Source organism: Lutra lutra, chromosome 5 (assembly GCF_902655055.1).
Source record: "Lutra lutra chromosome 5, mLutLut1.2, whole genome shotgun sequence".
NCBI lineage: Eukaryota > Metazoa > Chordata > Mammalia > Carnivora > Mustelidae > Lutra > Lutra lutra.
In genome coordinates, this window is record NC_062282.1 from 133,136,051 (window position 1) to 133,149,772 (window position 13,722).

At 38.5% G+C, this 13,722-nt stretch overlaps 1 protein-coding gene across 1 annotated transcript in view; it reads left to right on the forward strand.

Moving 5' to 3' along the window:
• The window catches only part of MAN2A1 (mannosidase alpha class 2A member 1), a 170,080-nt gene that overhangs the window by 142,792 nt on the left and 13,566 nt on the right, over window positions 1–13,722 (forward strand). The window contains exons 18-20 of the mRNA XM_047729525.1: window positions 2,353–2,494; window positions 4,728–4,861; window positions 11,849–12,043. Of these exons, the coding sequence (XP_047585481.1) occupies window positions 2,353–2,494; window positions 4,728–4,861; window positions 11,849–12,043 (471 nt within the window). The remainder of the gene's footprint in view (window positions 1–2,352; window positions 2,495–4,727; window positions 4,862–11,848; window positions 12,044–13,722) is intronic.

A 13,722-nucleotide genomic window follows, 5' to 3' on the forward strand; every position in this document is an offset into this window, starting at 1 on the left:
AAGGGTGTTTACCTTTATGCACACACATATGTGTACATAGACTTAGACAAAGAAATACAAACATGTATCTATTTAGAAATGTGGGTAGGTATATATTTAATCAAAATGTTCACAAAATAGTTTGAAATGGTAATGAGAAAATTGACTCAAAATTTTTCCAGATTGTCAGCATTCTAATTTAATAGGGCTCTTTTGATTGTTATCTAAATCTCTGTATTCAGAGTATATGTGTGTGACAACGTAGCTTTGAAATAATACTATTAAAAACATTAGCATGTTTTTGAGACATTAGCATTTTAGAAAGTTCTGGCTATGAATAGAAATAATTTCACAACAAATGCTTTTACTTTGTCTGATTTTCAACTGGGTTGAGTGGAAGGGATTGTGGTAATTTTCTCTTGTGCAATTTCCTGCAAAGGTTAAATTTAAACCTTTTCCAAAGCATAAAAATTGCATTATACACTTTGAATTTACATGTTAATTCTACCGCAGCTGTTTGGTTTTCAAATGAAGCCATGACTTTATGGTGATTCATTTTCCTTGTGTACAAAAGAAACTCTTTTTCTTAAAATCTTACAGAAGCAATTATTTGTATGTGTGGGTGTATACATGAATGAAAAAAAAACTTAGTAAAAGTGAATAAAAATGTGAATTTTCTTTTCAAGGATCAAGCATTTGAATAAATAGGGAAATATTATTTCTAAATTTATAAATGTCTAAATTTATAATGTAAATATTTCTGCTTCTAAAATAGGCCATTTTTTAAGCCTTGGAAAGAGTAGTTCTTGGGCAAAACCAGAAATCTAGACCCACAGGTAGGGAGCATGGCTAGCAGCCCCATAGTCATGACAGTGTGAATGTGTGAATGCCCTTTGCATTGAGTGTACAAGTTAATTTGAATGGAAGGATTAGGACTGGAAAGAAGAAATGGAAAATTCTTTGAAACTATCTTTTTTTTTTTTTTAAACATTTTACAATTGTTTCTTCAGTTTCATAATTTCCTGGGCCTGTGATACCAATTACCACAAACTGGGTGGCTTAGAACAGAATTTATTCTGTCACAGTTCTGGACAGCAGAAGTCCAAAATCAAGATGTCTTCAGGGCCACACTCCCTCCAGAGTCTGTAGGGAAATACTCTTCCTTGCCTGTTCTAGCTTCTTGAGGCATCAGGCCATTCTGGGCACTGTTGGCTTGTAGAGCCATCACTCCACTGTCTGCCTCTGCTGTCACAGAGTCCCTGTTGTATTCTCTGTGTGTCTCCATTGTGTCCAGACTTCCCTCTTAGAAGGACTCCAGTCCTTGGATTAGAGCCCACCCTAATCCAATATAACTTATGTCTGTAGAGATCCTATTTCAAAATAAAATCACATTCACAGATTGTGGATGGCCATGAATTTGGGGGGCTCTATTCGGTACAACCAGTAAGTTGAAGGACACACTGTGGGGTTGTTGTAAAGATTAAAGATCGTATTTGTGAATACCTAGTACTTTGCCTAGTTATAATGAGCACTCAATACGTGTTAACTATTACATTAACTTTGTATTTCTTTCCTTCTTGAATGTCATGTCATGTCAAACTTGCATGAGCTGAATAGGAGAGATGTCATTTTTATGTGGTGTGAATAAGATACCTGATAACAAAGTCTCTGTTTGATGTTTCCTGCTGTGGTTTGAGGGAGTCTCCTTGACCCCAGCCAGCTTAGTGTGTTTTCTGTCAAAAAATAAAATAATGTATTTCATGCATTCACATACTAGGCCAAGAAAAATTAAAATATGGAACTATCTACATTGAAACTAAACAGGAAAAGTAAGCACTGAAGAGTCTTTAAATATAAATATGAATTTGATTATTTTAGTGTAATATGTTGGAGAATTCGATGAGGGGATCTGTGGTATTTATTAAAACTGATTCAAGAATTATAAAAGATATTTTTTGAAAGGGGATAGAGAGCTATTATGCTTAACATTCATTACAAAAGCAGTATGTTAGATTTAGATGAGAAATGAATACTTAATACCTTTATAATTTGTTTTATGCAAATATTGGAAAGCTAGAAGACTTTTGTTAAGGATTTTTATTCTGAATTTAAATAGGAATGCCTATTTTAAAAACCTGGGATAAGTTCTACCTTTCTCACTTTAAATTTTTCTAAGATCCTCATTTTTTTTTATATTGTTTTGAGGAATGTTTTAATTCTTAAATTAGCTCTTCCTTTGAACAAGAAAGGAAGCTATACTCTTTTCTCTTTGGAAGAAAAGTCATCTGTCTGTAGTCAGTACTAATTTTTTAAAGTACATCTGTAAATATCACTTGATTTCTTTTTTTTAAAGTGAACTGTTTGATCTTTTAGATTCAGCCAAGAATGACAATGAGCAAATTACCTCTTCAAGCAAACGTCTATCCGATGACTACAATGGCCTATATCCAGGATGCCAAACATCGCTTGACATTACTCTCTGCTCAGTCTTTAGGGGTGTCAAGTTTGAAAAGTGGTATGTATTGTTTGGAATCTTTTTGGCTCTTACAAGTTTCATTTCCAAGTGTATAATTTTTCTCTTGGTCATGTGTAATAATTGTCATCTTCAGACACTAGCCTCCTTCTTTTGAGAACCAGACTATTAGTTAATTTTGGTTTTGTGAGAATAACATAAAATAACATTATTTGCTCAGTCTTCTGAGGAAGAATGAGGGACCTAAAACCCCACAAAACCATTGCTTCTTAAAGATAATTTATCTCCCCTGATAGCTCATTGTTTGCGCAGTCTTCTGCCATTGTCATAATGGAATAGCTGTGGAAATTCTCCAGAAGTAGAAGAAGAGAAGTGGCTGGGAGAAAAGTTAGAGAATTTCAGAGTTGCGTTAAGTTCCCACAAACCTAGGTCCTTCTGAATCACAGCCTTCTAGGGCACTACCACCTGAAAGGCGAGAGCTGAAATCATACAGCTAGGGAAAAAAGAAGTGACAGACACAATTTCAAGGATTCTGAAAGAGAGAACAAGATGGAAAGAGAAGATAAATCGTAAACACAGATTAATTTTTATAAAACCTTCTATGGGAGGCTTATGTCCTTCATAATACATATTTTTCATTGTCATTTATATGTAGTCAATTGCTCTTCTTTCTTACATCTTAAGAGTTGCTAAGACAAATGTCTTAAGGAGCCAGACAGATAATAAAGGGGTGCAGGTGCCTGGCTTACCCTTTGCCACAAACCCATTTTTTTTATTAGGCATATGCATACATTCTGTATGTACCCCCCCCCGCCCATGAAAAAGCATACTGTTCCTCTTTCTTCATGGCTTTCGTTACACAAAATCTTGAGATGATACCATAAAACCATGAATGCCATCATAAGGATAATAATGGCCTCGTGTCAGGGATGCAGAGGGAGTGGTGGGGCTTTGGCAGGCTGGGGCCCACCACTCCCAGTGTATGACGATGGGGCAGCTGCTGCTCAGTGCCGGACTCTTGTTGCCCTGGGGTAAGGGGCCCCGGGTTGCCAAATTTTTCTGTTGCTGAAGAGTCCAGAAGTCTTGAACTGCTTATATTTAAATTTTTTAAAAATTAAGTACATTTATAGATTGGACAACTTTACATAAAATTCATAAATGTGGTTTAGGGGCAGAGGAGCTTTATTTCTCAGCTCGCCTTTATCAAGGGAAGTGACGTAACTAGTCCATGACTGCTCCACTCCTCACGTCTAGTTCCCTACTTACCCAGCTTTGAGAATTTAAGGCAAGATTTAAAAATGGGCTCAAAAGTCACACCTGGCCCAGGTGCCCCTGCTAGAGACACTCAAGTACCCTAGCGTTTGAGTACCTACAAACATAAGAACAATTTTGAGGACAGCCCAGATTTACTGAGTGTCATATATTAAGAGGGCTAACATTTGGAGACAGGGAGAAGAGAGAAATTGCCAAGAGACTGATGTACTAATTTGGGTGTGAAATGATCAATGCCTGAGGAGCAAATTCTAGACAGTTAAATGACTATGGTTCTGGGTGGTTTTTGGATAGGACTTTTTTTTTTTTTTTTTTTTTTTTTTTTTTTTTTTTTTTTAGTTTTTGGGTTTTGTTTTGTTTTGTTTTTGAAATTTGTAGTCTCATAGTCTAACTATTATTTACAACTTAAACTAGAGGAAGTGTGGAATTATTGCATAGAAATGAAGGAACCAAATATGACCTCTTCTTGAGCTGGAGGAGAGAGGATAGTTGATGATACTAACGTAATTCCAGGGAGGGAACGGGGTACATGGTGGATGTCTCCAAATCCTGGGGTTTCTTCAGAGAATCCCCAGATACCAAGTAGCCCCAATTGTCTTTCAAATCCTACTTAGATTCTACCCATCTGTATTTGTCTTGTTTCTCCATGTGTGATATGTTTCCTAACGAACCTCATAAACATTTTTAAATTCCAGATGCTGCCACTAAAAACTTTAGAGGACATAATTTTCTCTTCAGATTAATTCTTTTTAGATCTCACTTAAATTTTGATCTGTCTTGTTTTTAAATTTCATTACCAGATTTTACCAGACATTAATGAAGAAACACAGTCCCATTTTTTACATTTATACTAGCTGCTTTGAGAAAGCCCTTGGTACTGTTTGCTGTACAGATCTGTCTCCTTGGCTTAAATCAGGACCGTGCCTAAACTTAAGAGATCCTTACTAGATGTTGGTATTAAATAACCCTGGCCAGTTTGTTTGTTTGTCTGTTTGTTTGTTAGGTCAGATTGAAGTTATCATGGATCGAAGACTGATGCAAGATGATAATCGCGGCCTTGAGCAAGGTGTCCATGATAACAAGGTTACAGCTAATTTATTTCGAATACTACTGGAAAAAAGAAGTGTTGTGAATATGGTAGGAAAAAAAATAACTCGTATGTTCTGATGTTGATTGTTCTTTGCCACCCAAAATTTGACATTATGACTTTCCATTTTTTTTATGACTTAAAATTCCCGGTATTGAGATATCTTTATACTAGATGTAGCCTATAGTCACAAGAAAGAGAACTTCAGTTACACATAAGTCAGATTTGCATTTAGGTCATCTTATTTTTTTATTTTTGCTTATTATATAGATGGAAAATAATGTTAAGGAATCAGTTTGGATGAAATATTCTGAAATTATTTTGAAAGAAAATAAGAGTTGAATTTAGGAATAGAACCTCGGCCCATTCTTAGGAGATCAAGTTTGATTAGTAAACTTTATTGGAAACTTTTGTGTGCTTATTCTAGTCCTAGACTCCTCAATTGAAAATGGATTTACTTGTCTTCTTGCTCAGTTTTCATTTCTCAGAACAAACCCCAGCATTCCATTAAACAATCCTGCTAAAGCTCCATTAGATGTCAAGCAACATGACAATACACCCCTTCAAGGCGACACCAAAGTCATCATCACCGTCCCCCCATGCTTTACTGATTTCCCACCACAGATGACTCTCTACACAGCCCTTTTTTCCCTCATCCTGCTCTCCTCCTTTCTTCACTGACCCATCCCAGATCTTTTCAGCTCTTCTCAGCTGGCAGCCTCCCCACTGACTTCACATTTGACAGGGCTCTCTGTTCTAGATATCAACCATCTCCTCCCACGCTTTCCTTCTTCCCTCATGTTGCAGTGGAGACATCACCCTCCTCCTTCCCTCCCCCTGCCTGGCAGAGCCAGTGTTCCCCTAGGAAACCCTTTCTGCAGGCTTTCAGACACTCTTCCTTGTCTCCTATTAGAAATAAAAGCCAAAACAGCCTCCATGCAGACTCCTCCCCTTTTCCCCTGCACTACCATCCTGGCTCCCACACCCGGTTGAGCCGGTTTGTGAGAGGTTTATGTCATTGTTTCCGTGTCACACTCTGTTCATTTTAGTGGTGCTTTAGCCTCCCCCACACACCTTTGCCAGCGTCACCAGATCCAGTAGGTGTTTCACACCCTTTCCAGGATCATGAGATCTATCGTCTTAGTTCACCTTGCAGCAACATTTGACACTGACCATGTCACTTCTTAGAAGACAGTCTGAGCCAGCGCTTCCATGGTACCATGCTCATTTGGTTTCCCTCCTGCCTCCCAAGTGGTTCTTTATCTCTCCAATGGTTATTGATTCAGCCACTAAATGTCAGAGCTCCCAAGGGTTGGCCTCATGTCTTCTCCTTTTCTCATTGTATACTTTCTCCCTCTGCAATCTCTCCTACTCCCGTGGCTGTGTGACCACCTCTATATGGATGAAACCTGCACAAACATTTCACCTCTAACCTGCAGACCCAACCACTTAGCTGTGTCCTACTGTTCAGACCCGACATATCCATGATCACTCTCATGATCTCTCTCCCCCTCCAAACCTGCTCTTTTCTAGTGTTCCCTAGACTGGCACCACCTTTCATCCGGGACTGGCACCACCTTTCATCCAGTGCCACACATGTAGGAGGGACCTCTCATTGGTACTCTCTTTGGCCTGCCCCTTTCTTAAAACAATAATCACCAGTGCTTGGCTCTCTTATTGCCTAAATATTTCAAATCTATAAACTCGCTTATTAAGACCACCCTAACCTAAACATCATGTCTTTCCTGAATCATTCTGCTCTCCTTTTCCTGACATATTTGTTCTCAATCAAGTAGGCAAAGTGATTTGTTTTTTCAAAACTCAATCTGACCTCACTGCCCACTTCGGAACCCCTCAGATATCTTCTCATTGCTTTCCTGATAAAAGCCAAAAACACTTCCCACAACCTGAAGAGCCCCCTTTGTGATCTGGGCCCTGCCTGTCCCCTAGCCTCATCTAGCATGACTCACACTATTTCTGCTCTGGGCTCACTGATTTTCTTTCAGTCCCAAGTACTCCCCCTGCACCCTGTGCCCATGGCACCTTTCTGTGGATATTCATACATATATACATACATACATACATACATACATACATACATACATGGGCATTTCCTTTGCATTTGCGCAGGGAACTATTCAAAGGAGTCGGGTCAGAGCTGCCTTGGTCAACGGCTTTTACTTGAGCAGGCCAGAGCACCATCTTCAGTGCCTCCTCAGAACTGCGCATCTGTCCTCTGTGCATAGATGTGATTATTTTTGATCATTGTCTCTCTCCTCTTTTGGACCATAACTTCACGGAGAGTGGGGGCCATGTTCCTCTGCTTCTAGAATTGTTCCTAACAGAGGAAGCACCCCATCCTTGTTGCAGGAATGAATGCACAAAGGCATCATCGAGGGAGCCGTAACAGCGCCCGATGCCACCACACTTACCCCAGGCCCCGCTTGCTGCCTCGTCACATGAGGCGTGTTCTCTTCCCCCTGCTCGATTCCAGGGACTTGTCTGCTTCATTTTCATGTGCCCCACACGGCTCCTTGCCTGTGGTAGCTATTCTATAAATAAAACACTAGTTGATTGAATGAAATGGCAACAGCTCATTAAAGCCAAGAATTCTTCCAGTCTCTAGCATCTTTTAGGAAAAAAAGATTTTAATATCCATTTTTAGATGTCAAGATTTAAACCAGGTCTTGGGATTCGTGGTTTAAATCAATTACTGACAAGATAGCTTAATTTTAGGACTGAAACGGCACAGGAAAATCATTGTCTGAGTGCTGGCAGCTACTATCTTTCTCTCCTCCCGAAAATGTTTCCAGCTTTTATGATTTTTTTTCTCTCTATATAGACACTAATTTGCAAAGCTTCTGTTAACTGTGGCAATAAGCATTTTCATGTCAGATCTATAAAGCTTTCACTTAGAAGTAAAATAATTTGTTTATTCCCATTCAGAAACTCCTTGGATAGTAATTGATTGAAATTTGATCCAATGTTTTTATAATCCTCTGTTGGTTAAATTTTTCTTTTGCTCAACTCTAGATTCTTGGACTTAGATCAGTAGTTTCTTTTAAATAAAAAATGAACTAGAGAAGAGAAAATAACATTTTAATTTCTAGTGACATTGATTAAAAAGACAGTTGATTAAGGAATGTTCCATCTCATATAGCTTAAACTTTCCAGAAAGTACTTTTTTTTTTCCAGAAAGTACTTTTATTTTCAACTCAGACTCTCATGTTTAAACCATTGACAGTAGGAAGCAGGGTGATGAGGAGACCCTCTCTGTACAAGAAGACATTTTAGCAGGAGGTCTTCAGCCTGCCGGAGCCTCTGGGAGTAATCTGGGTGACTAAGTAGAACTGAGACCTGTTCTTGAGTGTTCCACAGAGAGAGAGTGAGAACAGGGACTAGAGTGATACTTTTGAGATGTGAAGATGTCCAGTGGGTTGCCGTAGCTATATGAGGTGAACTGTCATCCATGGTAATGACACTCAGGGGTCAGTGGAGGTGGAAAATGGGAATTGTCTGTTTGGCATTGACCCTTTAGGTTTTGTTTCCTTGATGCTTACTCCCTTTCCCTTCCCGCCGACTGCTGAATACAGTAGAGGGCATTGAACCAGGAATTAGAAGTGCTACAAGTATTCAGGTATTACAATTGTGTCATTTGACCTGTGATACCCATTATTTACTTGTAAGGTAAAAGAGCTAGGAGAGATCAGATGAAAAGCTCACATGCTTACAGGGCTCAGAGAAGTGATGGCATGAGGGAGGTTGGTCAGGTTTCAGGGCAAACGCTTAAGTGAGGTGACTCAGGTCTGTGATGGGTATGAGGATACATCCCACTGAGAGCTACAACTCAGCTGCACTTGAGGGAATGTCGGGGCCCTGTGTGACTTGGATTTCCAGTGTTTTGGGTGAAAAAATTAAAAAGTTACCTGTTGTGGGGAGTTTTTTTTATTGTTGTTGACAATTTCAACATGAAATCTCCTGGATGTTTTTTTTCTTTTTTTGAGAGTTGGCCGAAAAACAGACATTGTACCATGCAGACCTACCAAAACCTATCTGTAGGTAAATTTAGCCCACAGATCACCAGGCTTTACCTCTGCATTAAATGAAGTTTATTTCTAAATCTTATGATTCATTATATTTTCATTCATTATTTCTTCTGTCTCTGTCTTTTCCTGCATCCTTTCCCCTACTGTATTTTTCTCTCATTTATTTATATTACATTTTCTTGTTGATAGATTAAGTTCAAAAAACATTTATCAAGTTCCCACCATGTATCAGGTCATACCAAATAAGCAAAAGTGATTCAAAATATCATCTCTTATTATCTTCGATAATTTATTTAGCAAGTTTTGATGTAGATGAATGGAAACCTTTGATATTTAGGGATCACATAACTTAAGTGGGCTTAATGAAGGACACTATGGAGCCTAGCAAGAGATTCTGACTTACGAAATAAGGGCTAGAACCCAAAGGAGGTCTCAACATGGTGTGGTTTGGAATCAGAATGTGCTGGAAACTCTTTATAATTTCATACAGGCTGAAAGGAAAAAGCTAGACCTGAACAGCTTGAAGCCTTCCAACACACAAGAAACCAAATAATGTTTAGAATAGTATATTAGTTACTGCAAGGCTGGGGAATTCATTTACAGCTTAAACAAACACATAAAATTTCCCATAACAAACATGCGTTATCAGCTTTGGGTTTATCATAAAGTTTTCAATTAAAAGATTACCTTTCCAGGAGATTAGTCGAAAAATGATAATTCACCAGCTAAATATCTTGTCAAGCACCTCGTTGCTATAAAAATGTTAAGAAGGTGCATGAATCCTGGAACTTCTGTGAGATTTTGTCCCACCTGGCCAGCTTCCAGCGATGTTGTATGTTTTTGGTGCTTTTATAACTCTGAACTACAACTCTTCTATAGACTTCTCTTCCTTATCCTGCTTAGGACAATAAATGGCACAGTTTTCAAATTCTCAAAGCACTTACATTCATGGCATTGTTTCCTTTGACGAGGCTTGTCATTAACATGTTTCTGAGTCTGAATCACTTTCTTAATCCAAAACTTGTTGAAGGGTGAGACTTAGACATTCCGTTCCAAAAAGAGCAGTTTCTTGTGCAAGGTTGTCTGGGGCTACGGTTGCCGGCACATGTCCACAGAGCTGTGTCAGAGAGACTGAGATTTTGAGATTTGCTTTGGGGGCTAAACTTTGGCTTCCTAGGGCTCATCCCTGGTAAGTAGATTTGGGTTAGGGTTCAGGGATCCATGTTTAAATCTTCCCAAGCCATTCTTATGTGTGGTCAGTTTGGGGGCACTGAGAGCCAGGGAAACTGGTGTGGGTCAGGAGGAATGGTACATATGCCCACTACTGTTTGAAAGGTATACAAAATCCATCAAGAAGTAGCCCACCTATTCACTGAAGTGTCCAGGGATTCCTCCAAGGGCAGAGAACAAAGCCAGAGAGCTTTTTCTGAATCTTACTTGACCTAGAATGGACTTAATGCCTTCTGATTCTGATACAGCAGGTGTCTTCTTTTCTGTTGGAATCTTTTATCTTTTATTACTGAAAACTGATTTTGTCAGCATTCCTGACCTAGATTATGAAGTCCTTTGATCTTGGAATACATTTAAAGTTTCCGGTTGAAACTGTTCCCTCAATATTCAACAACATGCATTAAATTTCAGTATTGTTGGTGAATATAATTATCTATGTTTTATTTAATCTTTCTTTTAAAGAAAGAGTGTGGGATGGGTACATATTTTTTTTTTTTACAACTCTTTCAGACCTGATATATTTTGTCAGTATCTTAATATTACAGTGTCCCTCTACTGCCTTTAATTTTTTTTCTCTCTCTCCGTAGTCTGAATTGTAATGGCATCTACAGTTCACTGCTGGCAAGATGCCTGTCACTCTTTGCTCAACACCCTCTGTTCAGTGCTAATCTGACATTCTGAATTTTAAGCCCTGTATCTCCTATAAATCCTATCTTTTCACCTAGATAAGTAGCCAAGCCATTTATTTGAGCCCCATATTACAAAAAGGATGCAAAATCAGAGGATATCAGTGAAATGGACAGTTTAAAAATAAGATACAAAATTAAATTTGTTCCACGTGTCACTGTTGATCAAAAAACCTTTCTACATAAATTATTTTCTTCTCAGTGTTTTTCTATGTGTGCTCTCTTATACCTTAGGCGTTGTTGGTTAAGGTTCTACTTAGTCATTGATTTAATTAATTGAGTGTGTCATCTACCATATGCCTATCCCCAGCCCTGGCAGGCTTATTTAATATCTGAACATGCTGAACCACTTGTCTGAAAGTATATACCATAGCAATGACTAAAATGCTTTTTAAATTCTAGTGAATAATTATGTATGAGGTAAATATGTACTAACTATTGCATAACATAATTTAAACAGTTCCTGTTCAGTGGCTGTGATTTATCAAATTTAACAGATGATCTGGGAATACTGATTGTGCTACTTAAAAACCTTATTTATTTTGAGAGTTCCCCCCCCCAAAAAAAAAAATCCTATAATTGGGTAACATGTATAGAGCATAGCTTTGGATTGCCTCAAGAATTATGGTCTAGTTGAGTATAAATGAAACCATGAGAATATGCTGGGTAAAACCCAAGGGAGAAGAGATCACATTTGATGGTGTGCAAGATGTGTGAATATCCCAACCCGTCTATTTAAGAATTTTGTGGTAGGTTGAGAAAGAGTTTCCATAAAACATTATACCTTATCCTAAAATGTTTTTTTGGAAAACGTTGTGAGGATTTTTAGTACTAAAACAGTGGAAAAAAGATCTTTCTAAACATGAGCTAAGTGGACACTGTTCATTTTTTTACATTGCTTACAGATGAACTTGGTAATCTCTGTGTTGGCTAAGACTGTTGGTTCCAAAATATAATAAAATTAAACATAAACTGCTTATATTTCTTTTCTATTTAAACCCTGTTGGGTAATTCCATTAATAGTGTGAAAACTGCAAATATGTAACACTCAAGCATTTCTGTTTTTTCTTGATAGGAAGAAGAAAAGAAGTCGGTCAGTTATCCTTCTCTCGTTAGCCACGTAACTTCCTTTTTCCTGAATCATCCTGTCTTTACAATGACAGAAAAGATCCCCGTGCCCACCCTTCAGCTGCTAGGTGAATTCTCTCCGTTACTGTCGTCTTTGCCTTGTGACATTCATCTCGTTAATCTGAGGACAATACAGTCAAAGGTATATCCCAAAATGTATCTATAAAGAGTTACTTTTTATAATATATTTGATACAAGGGGATAAGAAGCAGAAAGAAATACAGCTGACCCTTGAACAGGAGGAGCTGGAATGCACTGGTCAGGTTACCCAGGTTGTTTTCAATAAACACAGTACAGGACTGAAAATGTATTTTCTCTTCCTTATGATTTTCTGAATAGTTTCTTTTCTCGAGCTTACTTCGTTAAAAGAATACAGTGTAACATACATATAACATATAAAATATGTGCTGATCAACTGTCGATGTTATCAGTAAGGCTTCCAATCAAGTGGAGGCTATTAGTAGTTATGTTTTGGGAGAGTCAGAGTCCTGAGTGGATTTTTGACTTGCGGGGAGGGGGGTGGGGGGTTGGTTGTCACCCCTAACCCCCTGCACTGTTCAAGGGTTAACCATACTGTGAGTTTTACTATGCTTCAAGGAGCCTTTAAGAGGACTTGACCTTTAGGCAAAATCATTCTACCTTTCATTTGGTTAGGGAATATTATCTCTTTATAGATAAGAAAGTAAACTCTGGCCCCAGGGTCACATAATAGTAGATGGGAGAACAGGCCTTAAGATCAGCTCTTCTGGCATTTTCCATTCATTTCTCCTTGTTAGCCAGTGTTTCTTGAGGAGTTAGAGAATTAAGAAGCATAGCACTTAATTATTTCTCTATCAGAGGACTTGTACATTGATCTCTTTCTCCTGAAAGTCACTGCAACTCAGACCTTTGCATTGAGAAACAAACTCTTTAAAGACATCTAGAGGTGGACTAGAGGAAGAGAGGGAAAGGCTTTATTAGATTCGGAATTTTTATTCAGTTAAGACTGCTTTTGTTTACATGTGTGCCAACTTTTAAAAGTCAGAGATTGCATTTGAAAAGAATAAAAATTAGACATTTGACATCATTTTTGTCTTTCGTGGAGCTGTTTTGATATTGTGAATTGACATATGCATGGCTGGAAATAGTAAGTGCTTAGGGATTCTGTAGGGAATGTGATAAATGGCCCGAGTATGAAAAAAAGAGAATGTTCATGTTTGAAGACCATGTAAGAAGAGAAAAATGTTTCGTTTAAGCACAAAGAACTAAAGCAAACCAAAGTAAGGATAAATGCCTGCAAATCTGGACATACAGGGCTTTTAAAACTGTAGTGACCAAGAGAAAGAACTTAGGCCTAACTCTGTAGGAATATCCATTCGGCCCGTGATAATGAATACAGGTAAACGCGGGAGGCCTGCATCTATCTGCATGTGTCAGAAGGCTTATTCGATCATGTGAACAAACCTGCAGGATTTATTTCGTGCCAGCTACGTTACAGTTACAGCTAAAGGCACTAGGGATACCGTTGTGGGCAAACCCATGACAAACAATAACCCCTGCCTTTCTGAAGCATGGATCCTGATGGGGGGAGAAAAATAAAAAAGAAAAAAGAAGAGAGATGTATAATGTGTTAGATGGTGATAAGTGTCAGGGAGGGAAAGCCGGAGGGAAGGATGGCTCTGGAAGTTGACGCAAGTTTGCATAGTGTGGTTGGAAGAGGACCTTGCCTTAAGGGTGTTAATGGAGTAAAAATCCGAGGGAGGTTAGAGAGTAAGAGACCCATGCAGATTTCTGGAGGTAGAGTGGTCCGGGAAGAGTTACAAGCAAGTAGAAAGGCCTAAA